At 42.9% G+C, this 16833-nt stretch overlaps 1 protein-coding gene across 4 annotated transcripts in view; it reads left to right on the plus strand.

Moving 5' to 3' along the window:
• LOC111531657 (SH3 domain-containing kinase-binding protein 1) overlaps positions 1-16833 on the plus strand; it is a 307782-nt gene that overhangs the window by 238102 nt on the left and 52847 nt on the right. For all 4 annotated transcript variants that reach the window (XM_026451886.2, XM_023198963.2, XM_023198967.2 and 1 more), the window contains exons 9-10: positions 12338-12389; positions 15171-15251. In XM_026451886.2, coding sequence (XP_026307671.1) covers positions 12338-12389; positions 15171-15251 — 133 coding nt within the window. The remainder of the gene's footprint in view (positions 1-12337; positions 12390-15170; positions 15252-16833) is intronic.

Here is a 16833-nt window from a genome sequence, read left to right on the forward strand (position 1 = left end):
TGCCACCTTATTGGTTCTGATTGAAGCAGTATATGTTTTTAATTGACAGATAAAGTTGTGTTTAATGTGTACAACATGATGCTTTGACATATATATATGCATTGTGGAATGACTGAATCTAGCTTATTACCGTATGCATTACCTCACATCGTTATCATTTTTGTGGTGATGGGCTGTAGGGTTTTGAAGACTAGGGTAAAATCTAGATCATTCTTTCAACAAATGGGTAAAGCATGTCTTCTAATTCCCAGTCATGTTTTGCGGTGGCGGGGCAGTACATTCACTCAGGTGAGAGCTACTCCATAGTGTACTTTTCTAGAAGCTCTGTGTTATATAAGCTATTAAGGGAAGCACTTCCACCGGGAGAGTGAAGTTGTCAGTGATGAGTGGACTGGGCATGGCATGCTCTTTGGGACATGCACGCTCTCTGGGGCCTCATGGGCATCTCTCCAATCCCCGACAAGCAGCCACCATCTCTTTGATAGGTCTTTTAACCTTGTCCCTATGAAGCAGAAAACCCAATAGTCATACCTGTGAGACAAAGTAATACCTATAGCTGAAAAGTGATTGTACGACGTAACATTTAACTTCCAGAAAATTCGAAGTAAAACATCCTTTTCCATCTCCTCTGGTCTATAAAAACCAGCCAACCATCTTCACATTGGTTGTTATACCAGCCTTTATTGCTGCACCCAGAGTATTGGTGAGTTGGTGACAATGTGACTGGAGCTAGGGCTGTCATTTGCTGAGTTGAGAGTGTAAAGATGATTAGAATCATTAACATGAAGGCACTATGTGAATGACAGAGTCTGAAACATTCTGCCACTGGTTTCAGCAGATGTCATCTTGTCTTGCCAGTGACTGGGGTTACAGTCATTCACCCAGAAAAAGAGGACGATCTGTGATGATTAAGGTAGACAGAAGCAAATGGCATTTATTCAACAGCAGGCCTCTTGACTCCGTAGGCATCACCAGAGCATGATGAGGCTTCTGATGAGGCTGACATATTTTCTGCTGGGGTGTGAATTCAGGTAGTTACTACAAGGCCTTTTGGAATTCCTGGCTATCTTTCTTTCGGAGAGTGCTTAGTGGATTCCCCCTCACCAGGGTAACAAATGCTTTGGGGTTTTTCCTCAAGATATTCCAGAAGAGCATCTGTTGATCTCTTGGTGCATATTTTAGAGCAATTATGTAAGCTATTTATAAGAGAACCTAGATTCAATGGCTGTCTGTTTATTTTGGGCCTTGACAGTAAAATTGAATACCAGAACGGAAAGATTAAATATTCTGAGAGCTCTAATGAAGCAATGTGTGTGCTGTGTCATTGTTACAGAAGGCTAACGGGGAACTTAGACTCTCAAAAACAGCAGAAACAACTGCTCACTGTCATTAACAAAAGAACAAAATTAGAATAGGTACTTCGAAAGATAGTGTTATTTAAGAAGGTGGCCGGGTGTGGTGGTTCATGCCTGTAATCCCAGCGCTTTAGGAGGCCAGGGTGGGAGGATTGCTTGAGCCCAGGAGTTTGAGACCAACCTGGGCAACATAGCAAGACCCCATCTCTACAAAAATAAGAAAAATTAGCTGGACATGGTGGTACATGCTTGGGGTCCCAGCTATTCAGGAGGCTGAGTTCGGGAGATCGCTTGGGCCCAGGAGTTTGAGGCTGCAGTGAGCTGTGATCATGCCAGTGCACTTCAGCCTGGGCAACAGAGCGAGACCCTGTCTCAAAAAAAATGTAAATCTCAGGCTCCAGTTCTTTTAAGAGAAATTGTTCAAATCACCAGAAGATATTACTGATCTACCATGCATTTATCTGGAGGGCTCTTCAGTGTTAGTACAAGTGAGGAATGATGGCATTGCTAAGATTCCCATAGGCGTTTCCCTAGTGAATGCTCCTCAGTGGGAGCTCAGTCTCAGGGACTCAGAAACCTGCCCTCGAAGATGTCGCTGTGACTATGATGCAGGCTCGCCTTTGCTGAGTCACAGAGGCTTAATAAGGTAGCAGGCAGCCAGCTTACTCATCACAACAAGAACTCAGATGTCAGCCAGTCTGGAACACAGAGGTCTGCCTGCCCCAGTCACTTTGTCTCCTATGAGCCTGATTCCATAGAAACCGAGTTCCACCGGAAGCCACGTTTATCCATTGGTTGCCGGGAGGGCAAGGAATCAACAAGAGGAGTTTGTTGTTCTTACCAGGGGGTCTGGCAGGTATCACTTGAGGCCCCTTCATGCACCAAAGGGAAAGATCTGCCAAGGGAAAGATCTGCCAAGGGAACTGTGTGTCGAAGTCAACTAAGCCTCAATAATGCTTCCAAGAGCACTGCACCACTGCCTTCGGTCTCCATTTGTCTTTGTTTTCATGACTGACTGGACCCTTCCTGTTCACATCAATCTCCAGACACATTGTGATGCAATCAGTTAGATTTCCCACTTTCTCCATTATAATCATGTGTCAACCCAGCCTTTTACGATTTTTTTTTAGCACAAGTTTTGCAGGTTCCAAACTTTTGCAAGAAAGGAAGTCTCTTGCTCGATTCCCACAATGGCTGAATTTTGCTGGTTTAACTCTGCCTTCCCTATACCAAGTTCTTAGGAGGCCACTCACCTTACTTATCCTCCATCTTCTGACAACCCAGTCCATAAAATCTGTTCTTAGTCAACATTTTCTTTATTATTCATCCTGTCCTTTAGCCTTTAGCCCTGGCCCCGATTTTTATTTAGAATCATCTTAAAAGACATCTTATTTGAAAACGTGCATCTGTAAGAAGAACTGTTGTTTTTCTGGTTTCTGAGGATGCCCGATAATTTCCCTATTTTTTAGCCTTCCAAAAGAAAGAAATATGTGCTTCTAATAAGCAGTCTTATGAAAAAAATTTACCTAAACATTATCTGTCTTGAACATTTAGTTTCATGGGTGGTTTCACATGCAAAGAAATGGGGTTTGTCAAGGAGTTAATGTCATCCGAGTATGGCCTAGTGACTCAGCCCCAGTGGGCTTTCTCAAAGCCACCCAGATGGTATTCCCTCTCCCTTCTCCAGCTGTACTTACAGCCTATAGTCTTTGAAGGCAGAGCCCATGTCCCAGGCTTCTCCTTCATGGGGCCTTACAGCATGCATGGTATATGGTTGCTGGTGAAGAACCCCTGGTCCTTTAGTTGGTTGGTGCCAGAGTGTACCTTCTCTTCCTCCTGCCCCTCCTCTCCTGTTTTCTGCTTTCTCTTGTACAAAAGAGGAGGAAGAGTGGAAGGGAGGGGCAGGGGGAAGCTGGCCTCCTGTCAGATTGTCCTTCCCAGACCAAGGGAGGCCCAGATCCTTCCATCTGATCATGGTGTCTGGGCATGGAATAAAGGCATCACTTTCAGGGTGGGGCAGATGGAATGAAGGGGTGAGCCAAGGGGTGAACTGCAAGAGCATCTTAGGGAGAAACCAAATGTCAAGGCCTAGCCGACTTCCCAATAGGCCATCAGTCTGAATGGGAGATGATGGATGTAGGCCACTAGGCCAGAGGCTGAGGGAGGAAACTAGAGAAGGACTCTTCCAAGCGCAGGTTCTCTAGGTCCCTGGGGATCTCCAGTGCGGGTGACAGGACAGGCAGTTGCTGGGGACTCTATAGGGTACAGAGTGTGTTAAAGACACTGTCATCACCTAGAGGATAGCTTCAGCTGCACATTTCAAAGGTGTGGCTGGTCCTCCAGGGGCAGGAGAGAAAAGGGCAGAGTGGAGGTCCCCATGTGTTTCTAGAGCTGCAAAGGGGTGCCTTAATCAGGAGCTGTCCATTTGTGTCCCCTCTCCAGCCTCACCCACAGACACCGCCAGAGAACTTAGCGGAATGTGTGGAGGAGGTCTCCCAAAGTCCAGAATTGCTCAAAATCAAGCTGAGACTTACTTCCAGAACCTCACCATATTCCTCTAACAAAGCCCCTCTAAAGGGTACCCAGCCATCAGGGTACACTTCTGTTTGTGTTTGTTTGTTTTTAACAAATCACATCTCTGGGGCCAGAGTTCTGTAGGTAAACCAGCTCAAGAGGCAAAGTAGCAAACCAGATTCCTGCCAGGGGAACAGTTGAGTCAGCCAATGAGCCTTTTGCTTGGGAAGGGCCAGTCTTGCCAAACAAAGGGCAGAGTCAGTTCTGAAATCCTTCACAGGAAACAAAGCTTGTCTTCCCATTCTCATTCCAGAACATTCATATCTACTTCCTTCCTGGTAATGTAAAGGTAAAAATCAAATCTGGCTAATATATCCTTTGAAGGATGGTGTCTGCATGACTTGGTCCAAGCCAACAACCCCACACACAGGCAGACACGGACACGTATGCACTTAGGCCTATGCTCCCTCCATATATGAAGACTGTGGAAGGCATTTGGCTCTCCCAGAAATCAAAAAATGTGGATTCATTGATTTTGTTACCATTATATTCATGTTGGCTCTTGTAAAATGAATTCCCGTAGTCTGGACATTGAGAAACGTAGAGTTCTGGGCCCTCTGGCTACCAACTAGCTGTTTAAAAAGCCTTTCTGGGCCTCAGTGATCTCAGCGGCGGGGGTGGCGGGTGGTGGGGGACTCCTGTGATGACTTGCAGCTCTTAATATCCACTGTTTTTTTAGCACTTACCTGCAAACTGAGCAGACTGAAGCCACCTGAGGTTGGAGCTGGAGCATTTTACCTTCACCATGGAGGGAGGGATAAAGAGAATAAATAGAACAAGTGCCTCTAAAAACTCAGGACTTAAATACTTGCCTGAGTTGAAAGGATGTTTTCGTGTGTACACCTATAGGAGCTGGTTAATATCTTATTACTGTTAAACTGTACACAGGAAACCTTGACCTACTACTTAGCCCGGAGGACCCCAGCCCCATTTTCTTTATCCAGTCACAATTGGATGTTTGGAGGGAAATCGACTAAACGATCTCCTCATGTCTTTTTATTTGAGAATAGTGAACTCCTGTGATGAATTTTCTACAGTCACATTTTGCTGGAGAATCACCTGTTTTGCCTTCTCAGTTCACACTGCCTTGTCTTCCTGTTGCATTTAAAAAGAAATTTTTAATTTAATTTGTTTCTTTTTTTTTTTATTGAGACAGGGTTTCCCTCTGTTGCCCAGGCTGGAGTGCAGTGGCACGATCTCAGCTCACTGCAGCCTCCGCCTCCCGGGCTCAAGCAACCCTCCTGCCTCAGCCTCCCAAGTAGATGGGACCACAGGCATGCGCCACCATGCCCAACTAAATTTTTGTATTTTTTGTAGAGATGGGGTTTCACCATGTTGCCCAGGCTGGTCTCCAACTGCTGAGCACAGGCAATCTCCCTGCTTCCGTCTCCCAAAGTGCTGGGCCTGTTGCATTTTTAAAAAAACATTGTAGGCCCATGTGCAATACTTCATGAATCATTTGCGGGAGGGGTACAGTCTAGAGCTGCATAGAACCCTGGCCCTGATTTTTATTTAGAATTACCTGAAAGACATCCTGTTTGAAAATGTGGCATCTTTTCTCCTTTGAAAAAGCATGAAGGCTAAGTTTGATGGAACCAGAGGAAGTGAAGTCAGTAAAGGATTAAAAAAGAGGAAAACTTGTAAACCCCCTCTGCTAGTAAGCAAAGCAGGCACCTGGCCAGCACTGATCAAGAGTGGTAGATGCAAGACAGACAGCTCACAAACTGTTCCTTCCTTTCGAAACTGTGCCCCCAACTGCCTCTGCAACTGCCGGGTTTCCGAACAAAACTTCACACTTCTGTCTCTGTCCTTTGCCACATTCACACACATGCTTGCTGTGACCACACTTTTCATACACTGTCTGTTAGTGCAACATTTTCCTCTCTCCCTCCCCCGGTGCTCCTCTGCTCTGCTCTGTCACATTTCATGTGTCTGCTACATATCAAATGTGACACAACAGTAAAGGGATTTGTTTTCTTTGACCAGTAATCTTGGAAAATATGATGACTTGTAATTGTCGTTTTAAAATTTGGGGCCCTGTGGTTTGAGGCAAGGTCGCTGGGGTAATGGCCTCAGCGAAAGGAGGCTCATGTGAAATTGGTTAGAGAAGTGTTCAGACCAGCAAGGAGTGAGGAAGATGTCCAGGGGTAGGCGTTGTTGGGACTTGGCTAGGAAGAATAAGGCCATGGGTTGTTGGCAGTTTTGTAAATAATGAATGACAGGCATACTTCATTCTTCCATGCATTCCTTTATTGTGTTTCAGATATTGCATTTTTTACAAATTCAATGGTTGTGGTAACCCTATGTGGAGCAAACCTACTGGCGCCATTTTCCCCACAGCATGTGCTCACTTCATGTCTCCGTATTACATTTTGGTAATTCTCACAACATTTCAAACTTTTTCATTATTATTATGTCTGTTATGGGTAATCTGTGATCAGTGATCTTTGGCATTACTATTGTAATTGTTTTGAGGCACCATAAACTGTGCCCATATAAGACAGCAAACTTGATTGATCTATCTTGTGTGTGTTCTGACTACTCCATTGACCTGCGATTCCCCATCTCTCTTCCTCTTCTTGGGCTTCACTATTTCCTGGGACACAGCAATGTTGAAATGAGGCAAACTAACAGCCCTATGATAGCCTCTAAGTGTTCAAGTGAAAGGAAAAGGCACACATCTCTCACTTTAAATCAAAAGCTAGAAATGATTGAGCTTAGTGAAGAAGTTATGTTGAAAGCTGAGACAGGCCAAAAGCTAGGCCTCTTGCACTAAACACTTAGACAAGCTGTGAATGCAAAGGAAAAATTCGTGAAGGAAATTAAAAGTGCTACTCCAGTAAACACATGAATGATAAGAAAGTAAAACAACCTTATTGCCAGGCATGGTGGCTCACATCTGTAATCTCAGCCCTTTGGGAGGCCAAGATGGGAGGATCACTTGAGCTCAGCAGTTCGAGACCAACCTGGGCAACATAGTGAGACTCCATCTCAATCAATCAATCAATCAATCAATCAATCAATCAATCAGTGACAGCCTTACTGATTATATGGAGAAAGTTTGAGTGGTCTGAATAGAAGATCAAACCAGGCATAACACTTCCTTAAGCCAAGGTCTAATTCAGAGCAAGGCCCTAATTCTATTCAAGTCTGTGAAGGCTGAGAGAGGTGAGGAAGCTGCGGAAGAAAAGTGAGAAGCCAGCAGAGGTTCGTTATTGAAGTTTAAGGAAAGACACCATCTCTATAACATAAAAATACAAGGTGAAGCAGCAAGTGCTGATGGAGAAGCTGCAGCAAGTTATCCAGAAGATCTAGCTTTGATGAAGGTGGCTACACTAAACAGATTTTCAGTTGATGAAACAGCCTTCGATTGAAAGAAGATATCATCTAGGACTTTCATAGCTAGAGAAGTTGATATCTGGCCTCAAAGCTTCAAAGGGCAGGCTGACTCTCTTGGTAGGGGCTAATGCATCTGGTGACTTTAAGTTGAAACTGGTGCTCATTTACCATTCTGAAAATCCTGGGGCACTTAAGAATTATGCTGCCAGACACGGCAGCTCACGCCTATAATCCCAGCACTTTGGGAGGCCAAGGCAGGAGGATCACTTGAGCCTAGGAGTTTGAGACCTGCCTGGGCAACACAGCAAGACTCCATCTCTGCAAATAATAAACAAAACTAGCCAGTTGTGGTGGTGTATCGGGAGAACCTGCTCCCGATGTTTAACGTGGGTTCTTTTCTATTTCCTAAGTGTCTCGGCTGGATTGAGAAATAAAGGGAAAGAGCACAAGAGAGAGAAATTTAAAGCTGGGTGTTGGGGGGAGACATCACATGTCGGCATGATCCGTGATGTTCCCTGAGCCGTAAAACCAGCAAGTTTTTATTAGCGATTTTCAAAAGGGGAAGGAGTGCACGAATAGGGTGTGGGTCACAGAGATCGTATACTTCACAAGGTAATAAAATATCACAAAGCAAATGGAGGCAGGGCGAGATCACAGGACCACTGGATGAGGCAAAATTAAAATTGCTAATGAAGTTTCCAGCACGCATTGTCATTGATAACATCTTATCAGGAAACAGGGTTTGAGAGCAGATAACCTGTCTGACCAGAATTTATTAGGTGGGAATTTTCCTCCTCCTAATAAGCCTGGGAGCACTACAGGATACTGGGGCTTATTTCATCCCTTCGGCTTCGACCATAAAAGACGGGACACCTTAAAAGGGTCTTCAACCACAAAAGATGGGACACCTTAAAAGGGGCTGTCTATAAGCCTACCTTCAGGGTGCATTCTCTTTCTCAGGGATGTTCCTTGCAGAGAAAAAGAATTCAGCAATATTTCTCCTATTTGCTTATGAAAGAGGAGAAATATAGCTCTGTTCCGTCCGGCTCACTGGCGGCCAGTTCAAAGTTACCTCTCTTGTTCCCTGAACATCGCTGTTATCCTGTTCTTTTTTTTTTTTAAGATGCCCAGATTTCATATTGTTCAAACACACATGCTCTACAAACAATTTGTGCAGTTGGTACAATCACAGGGTCCTGAGGCGACATTCATCTTCCTCAGCTTACAAAGAAGATGACGGGATTAAGAGATTAAAGTAAAGACAGGCATAGGAAAACACAAGGGTATTGATTGGGGAAGTGATAAGTGTCCATGAAATCTTCACAATTTATGTTCAGAGATTACAGTAAAGACAGGTGTAAAAAATTATGAAAGTCTTAATTTGGGGAACTAATACATGTCCATGAAATCTTCACAATTTATGTTCTTCTGCCGCGGCTTCAGCCGGTCCCTCGGTTTGGGATCTCTGACAGTGATGTGCACCTGTGGCCTCAGCTACTTGGGAGGCTGAAGTGAGAGGATCTCTTGAGCTTGGGAGGTCAAGGCTGCAGTGAGCCGTGATCACGCCATTGCACTCCATCCTGGGTGACAGAGTGAGACCCTATCTCAAAAATAAAAACAACAAAATAAGAATTATGCTAAATCTACTCTGCCTCTGTTCTATAGATGGAAAAACAAAGCCTAGATGATAGCACATCTGTTTACGGCATGGTTTACTAAATATTTTAAGCCCACTATTGAGACCTACTGCTTAGAAAAAAAGATTCCTTTTAAAATATTACTGCTTATTGACAATTACTGCTTATTGACAATGCACCTTATTGGGTGACAATCTGGTCACTCAAGAGCTCTGATGGAGATGTATAAGAAGATGATTGCCGTTTTCATGCCTGCTACTACAACATCCATTCTGCAGCCCATGGATCAGAGTCGTTTCAACTTTCAAGTCTTGTTATTTAAGAAATAAGACTATAGCTGCTGTGGATAGTGATTCCTCTGATGGATCTGGGGAAAGTCAATTGAAATAATTCTGGAAAGGGCTCACCATTCTAGATGCCAGTAAGAATATTTTTTATTCATGGGAGGAGGTCAAAATATCAACAGTAACAGGGGTTTGGAAGAAGTTGATTCCAACCCTCAGGGATGACTTTCAGGGGTTCAAGACTTCAGTGGATGAAATAACTGCAGATGTGGCAGAAATAGCAAGAGAACTAGAATTCGAAGTGGAGCCTAAAGATGTGACTGAATTGCTGCAATCTCATGATCAACCTTGAATAAATGAAGAGTTACTTTTTATGGATGAGCAAAGAATGTGATTTCTTGAGATGGAATCTACTCCTGGTGAAGATGCTCTGAACATTGTTGAAATGACAACACAGGATTTAGAATCTTACATATGCTTAGTTGATAAAGCAGTGACAGAATTTGAGAGGATTGACTCCAGTATTGAAAGATGTTCTACTCTGGGTAAAATGCTATCAAGTAGCATTGCATGATATAGAAAAATTTTTCACGAAAGGAAGTCAATCGATACGGCAAACTTCGTTATTGTCTTATTTTAAGGAATTGCTACAGTCACCCCAACCTTCAACCACCACCACCCTGATCAGTCAGCTGCTGTCAACTCTCCCCCAGCAAAAGTTTACAACTCTCTGAAGGCTCAGATGATTGTTAGTTTTTTCTAGCAGTGAAGTATTTTTAAATTAAGGTACGTACATTGCTTTTTTAGACATGTTATCGCACACTGAATAAACTACAGTAAAGCATAAACATAACTTTTATATGCACCAGGAAACCAAAAAATTCTTGTGACTCGCTTTATTGCAGTGGTCTCAAATTGAGTTTGCAGTATCTCTGAGGTATGCCTGTACTCTGATTCTGAGGTAAAGGAAGGTTAACTGGCAGAACTTCACTGATACTTTTGTTAGGTAAACACACATCTGTCCCCAGTCTCTGTCCCCAGTGACAGAGAAGGAAGGAAGAAAAAGAGTTAGCGGAGAGCTAGAAGGGGCAGGCAAAAGGGGAAAGAATAATTTGAGACCATGAGGCAGAAACACATCCATCCCACAGAGCACCTGTGTGTAAGGGCAGGTGGCTCTTAGAGCAGCTTTCTTTATTTTAATAAAGTATATTTCTCTGCACTCGTAGAGACAATACTGAAAAACATTAAGAATGACACACACACACACACACACACACACACACGCACACACATATGTACCCAGAATCAGAGATCACTGCTTTAAATTTCTTTCCTCTTTTTCTTTCTGTGTATGTTGCAGCCTAATTGAGCTCATACTATAGCTGCAATTTGATATCCTTTTTTTCAGCTTTAACACAATACAGTTCCCTGTGTTTTTATAAACTCCTTGTGTGTGGTTTCATGGCTGTGTGATGGTTTGTCTTGTGGAAATTTTCTGGCAGGATGGATCTCACGGTGGCCAACAGCACGCCTGTGGGTCAGACAGCCCTGGGCCTGATGCCTAGCCATGCCCCCAACCCCTTTTAGTAGCCTGGTTACCTCAAGAAATGACTTCATCTCTGGAAGCCTCAATTATTTCGTCTGCAAAATGGGTATCATATCACTGTCACGCAGGTTAAACAAGTCAGTGCTTACTTCTGCTTATGAATTTAACTTCTCCTAAGAGGGAGGTCATATTGTCACCATTTATAGATGAGAAGGTTCAGTTTGGTGAGGTCACTTGCCCCACGTCTGTGGGTAATAGTGGAAAGAGCCAGGATTTATAATGCCAGTAAAGTTCTGAACTCCCCCACCCCCAGCCTGCACCTAATGGAATAACTTGGCTTGAATCACCCAGCTGGTAAAAAACAAAGCTGATATGTTATTGAATCCAGAGCCTACATGCTATGATGCCCCCTGAGAAAGTTCCCTGTGGGTGTAATATTCTCTGGGTTTTATTTAAAACCATTTCTTTCCATGTTGCAGTGCTGCATCAGGCACTGATGGGTCAGGGCTGGTGGTGGGTGGGTGCTTTGGCTGGTCCCCTTGGTAATGGTAATGTCACAGTAGTACATTTTCAGAGAGCAGAAGAGACTTCGTGGAGCTTTTTAAAAATCACAAGTATATGATGCCCAGAGAGGATGAGAAGTGTCAGCAGGGATGTGGATCTTCTGCTCAAACCCTCCCCCGTTCTCATCCTTCCTTCCTTCCTTAATGATTTTGATGTTGAGATAGTTCTCCCCTTGCCCTCGGTCCCTCTTCCTCCTAACACAGCTGTCTGAGAACAGTGCCCTGGCTGGATTCTTTGGCCATGGAATAATTTGCCAAGTCCAGTCTGATCATCTCTCTCCCTCAGTCAGTCCTGGGTGGCAAGAAAATGCTGGCTACTCTGGAACCAGTTCAGGGATGAATGCCATTGATTGCACTGCTGCCTCCATCACCTACAGAGTGACAGCGTGTGAGAAAAACAAATCACGGCTGATATGCAAAAAACAAAAAACAAAAACGAAACAAAAACAAACAAACAAAAACAACAACAAAAAAATCCCTCTCTGTTCCAGTTTATCACGTGTACAATGAGTCTGTGGGATGTCTAACAAATGGCCTGCCAGCCTCAGCATACAAAGGGACAAAAGGCTTGCAACCTGATGTGGCTGCAGTGGGCCCTCAGCCTGCATTTTGTTGAAAGTCCTACATCCAGAGCAGATTCAATTTTGAATCTTTACAGTGACTCTTTTTGAATTGCATGGTTATTCAGCAGATTAAATCTTAATTGCAAATGCAGCTTCAGCGTAGGAGTACCATTGTGCTTGCTGGTTTCAGGCCATTTTTGCTGAGCCGTGCTTTTCCAGAAGGCTGTTACAAATTTAGAAAGGGGGAAATGGCGTTTCATTTGTCGATTGGAGTTTTGTTTTGCCGACTGGATTTATTGTAGTGTTTATTTAGAGGTGCCAAAAACTGACGTCCCTAGAGAGAGGATTGCTCAATTTTTTTGGAGAGGTTCTCTAAATTGTCCAAACTGCACTTAGAAAACAATGTCTGTGGTCCTTCTGTGAGAGGACAGGCTTGCCAACAGTCTCATGTGGTATAATTTTTATTAATTTTTCAGAGACCCAAGAAGCCACCGCCTCCATCCGCTCCTGTCGTCAAACAAGGGGCAGGTAATGTACCTTTCCATTCCATCAAATAAAATGTGCATCTTTCTTTTTGCATATATTCAAATCATCCTCAGTGTAGAGTTCAGGATTCCTGGGTCAAGTGCCATAGATCGACAACTTGGGAAGTTACGATTTGATCTCAGCAGGCAGGTTTTAAAGATACTTCTGTTTTTCCTAAAAGATAAACATACCGTTAAAATGTGACCCTGATATAGTGTAAAAATCTAGGCTCCCAAAGAGAATGATCAGAAAGAATTTAAAGAAAAAACAACTTTGGGTTTTTTAAGTAAACAGCTTTTGAGGAGAAAAGAACTTAATTGCCCTGTTTCACCTGTGCCCAGTTGAAGGTCAGCTTAGGGAAGATTGTTTCCCACGGGTCATAGCATTGTTGTGCATGTACAGTGTTGCTGAATTTTCAGTGTCTGTCCCATGCGGTTAACCAAAATCTGTACTGACTTCACTTACGCCTCAACAAAAAGATGTTTTTCTAGCAATACTTTTCCTCATGATTCTTTTTTAATTTTGAAGAGTCTGATTCACTTTTTTTTCTGTGTAGTTCAGATATTCAGGTTGAATAATACAGGAAGAATTGATGTTGAACATTTGGTAGCTCGTTTCACACCAGATTCTCATATATAAAAAGATATTTCATATTTCCCAGTAGAACTCCTCTTTATAATAGTTAAAATTAATTATAGGGAAAAATTCCTCCATGAATAATTAGTTAAGTAGCATTTTAAAAAATTAACAACTAAAATAGAAGAGAAGGGGTATTTTTAGTTCTACACATTCACAATTATGATATTTCTATAACAGTTAAACTATGAATAAGTTTCCAGATTGGTTTATTTATAAACTTAGTAAGAAGTGATTTTTAAGTTCTTTTGGGCCACCAAGTTAGGAGGAAAAGCTTGACCCCAAATTCCTTTCCCATTCCCTTTGGCATAGTTGAGAATTATAGAGATTAAGCCCTGAAATTGGATGTTAATTACATCTTTTGCTCCGCCCCCCATCCTTGTTTGCCTTGAGCAGTTTCATTTTGCCACCTAGTGGTTCTGGCCATATATTTTATTGTGCTGAAATTGAAGCAAGCTATTTATTTGCTTTTCTCTGAAGACTCCTTTCCCTGTAGGCCTTGGTAATTGATCAGAGACCGTGGAGATTAGTTGAGGAGTCCAAGGCTCAGGCAGTCTAGAATGTAGCTAAGATTGGATTCTTCAGTATAGTAGGATTGTCAGTTCTTTCTGTGTCTCTAGGAATGATTCTGATTTCATTATTGTTAGGTGAGTAGATTGTAGCATGGTAGGCAAATTGTTACTCTTTTAAAACAATTTTACCAAAGTTTATGATGGGTCTCTGTGGGGCAAAGCAAGATGGCATTTAATCTTCATAGATTACTGCTCATTTATCTTGCCTGAATGATCTTGGGAACTCCTTTGTAATGGGGAGATAGATATTCATATTTTCTCCATCATCAACTTTCCTCGTGTTTGATTATTTTACCAGAAAAAAATCAGATATGAAATTGACAGAAATGAGGTGCAGTGATTAATTTGTAGTGAGTCAGTAAGAGGAATTAAGTAAAGGGTGTGTTTGGTGGATATTTTTTTAACATCTTTTGTCCTCTGAGGTTGTGTAATTGAGATTTCTAGTACCAAGCACCCATCTTTGGAACTGGTCGTGTAAAGAGTTTGTTAAGAACTTAACCCAGTCCAGACATAAGAGGAGTACTTTTGACTGGTTTGTGCTTTAGCTATTTCTCAAGTGCTCTTACATGCCTGAGGCCACTGGCACCAATGAGAAAACCCCAGGTAAGGGAGCAGCTGCAGTCCATGTGGGTAAAGACTAAATGCTAAGTGGTACATTTGAAAAAATGTAATACTTGAAGGACCCCAAATTTGGTGGCATAAAACAACAACCTTCTTATGTTCATGGATTCTGTGGGTCAAGAACAGGCCGTGGCTGGGATGGCTTGTCTCTGCTCCATCATATCTGGGACCTCAGCTGGGAATACTGAACTAGCTGAAGCTGTAGGATCCACTTCGAGGATGAATGTTTCCCTCACATGTCTGGCTCCCCTTGGCAAGGGTGCCTGGAAGGCTGGGCTCAGCTGGGGCTATAGGCTAGAGCATCTATATGTGGCGTCTCCAGGGTAGTTGACTTCTTACATGGAGGTTCAGTATTCCAGCAAGTAAAGCATAAACTACAGGGACTTTTATGACTCAACTTTGGAAGTTACGTGGTATCATTCCTGCCACTGATCGAAGCAGTCACAAGCCCACCCACGTTCCTGGCAAGGGGCTGTAGACTTCACCTCTTACTGGGAGGAGTATCAGATAATTCCAGGCCCTATTTTAAAATGGCTACAAAATGGGATCCAGATTCCTATGAAACCCCCTTTTATTGGTAGAACACAACCTTCAGTGGCCCCTTATTTGTAAAGTTTGATAATTGACATTTATTTATACACATTCTCCACCCCCACCCAGTGACCTCCTGTGACTATATTGATGCCTAAGGAAATCAGGTTTAAATATCAGAAAATATTATTAGTGGTGTTCTTATAAATTAAGGATACATAGGCAGGTGAGCTTAATGACATAGGCCAGAAATGACTTCTGCTGTGTTTCTAAACAGTTCGTGTTTGCCAGGTAATGCTAACACTCAACTCGGGGAAAAAAAACGTACTGACTTTGCTCTACCTGATAAAGATTTAAATGCTGGTGTGTCTAATAATTGAATAGAGAAAACATTTTCTGATCACTATTACCCTTTCCCTCCTAGGCACCACTGAGAGAAAACATGAAATTAAAAAGATACCTCCTGAAAGGCCAGAAATGCTTCCAAACAGAACAGAAGAAAAAGGTATGAAATCAATTCTTCATTGGCACTTCTAGAACAGCAAGAGCTGAAGCTGTCTGTTACACAGCTAGTCCAGAATACCCACAGAATTTGCTTTTCCTTTGGAATATGGTGATCATGGTTTTGTTTTGATTGCTTTTAAAAATCCTATTGCTAAGGAAGTAGGAGAGGGTTATGTGGTACTTCATGGGACCAGAATTTCTCATCATATGAAAAATTACCAGTCTAGTCAATTAACACATCGCTGCTGTTTCCTGATGTCTCTACCGCGGCCACCTTCTCCGCACCCTGAAGTCAGGTGTAAGTTCCTTTAGAGCCTGGTATATATCTGTCAGTTTCCACTTAGCCTGTCCTTCATGCCTAGTGTCCCAAGGTGCTCATTCACTGTTGATGGATGGATTTGGCTTAGTGAAATTCACATCCAGAGAAATAAACAAATGAAAGCTCTTTTCTTTGGTCACTCATGGACCCTTGACTCTGGTTAACGTTATTACAGACAAATGTCCTTGGTCAAGGATACTGGAGGAGGGGAGGGTGGCATGGTAGTACTGGGAGAAGCAGCTTGGTCCCCGGAGTCTCCTGAAGGTGGTCAGGAGTGTTACTGCCAGGGAAGTAGCCTAATGTGTGTCCTGCAGTCAGGTTTATGAACGTGTTTGACTCCTACCATTTTGAGAGTCTCTCCCAAAGAAATCTGCATACTGTAGAAGGACTCATTTTATTAGGTATCTAGGATTGATTGATCACACATTTTTATGGGAAAAGTGCTAAGTTATTATGAACAGGAGGCTGAGCAAATTCCATTTTAAAAAGCAGTTATTTTTAAGTCACAAGAGAAATGCTGAATTAATGAATGTAATTATTTGGAGGTGCTCCTTGGTGGTCTCGTGAAATTTTATTGTGAAATTTAGTATTTCATATCAGCCTGCCAAAAATTGTACCAACATTGCAAGCTCTTAAGAAGCTATACCTCTTTCTTTCGCAGTGAGCAGTTAGAACTTGACTTGTGGAACCTCATTGTGAAGGCCAGGTCTGTGTCACAGATTGATGAAAAAAACAGGCATTGAATATATACCATATGAATAACTCTTTGTATAAAAGCGTTGGTATGGCCAGGCACAGTGGCTCACACCTGTAATCCCAGCACTTTGGGAGGCTGAGGCGGGAGGACTGCTTGAGCCCAGGAGTTCAAGACCAGCCTGGGCAACATAGCAAGACCCTGTCTCTACCAAAAAAAAAAAAAAAAAAAAAAAAAAATTAGCCAGGCCTGGTGACCTGTGTCCATGGTCCCAACTACTTTGGGAGGCTGAGGTGGAAGGATCGCTTGAGTCTGGAGATCAAGACTGCTGTGAGCTGTGATCACGCCACTGTACCCCAGCCTGAGCAACAGAGTGAGACCCTGTCTCAAAAAAAAAAAAAAAAAAAAGGTGTGTGTGGTGTGAATTAACCAGACACCACCCTCTGTCTTCATGGAGGATACATGGCTAGTTTCTGGGTAATAGCCAGTCTCCGTGATAGGGACACTTCCTGCACTAGTCCATGCTGACCTATGGACTAGGCTTACATGTGAACAACCACCCTAGTTGGC

Source organism: Piliocolobus tephrosceles, chromosome Y, assembly GCF_002776525.5.
Source record: "Piliocolobus tephrosceles isolate RC106 chromosome Y, ASM277652v3, whole genome shotgun sequence".
NCBI classification, from domain to species: Eukaryota; Metazoa; Chordata; class Mammalia; order Primates; family Cercopithecidae; genus Piliocolobus; species Piliocolobus tephrosceles.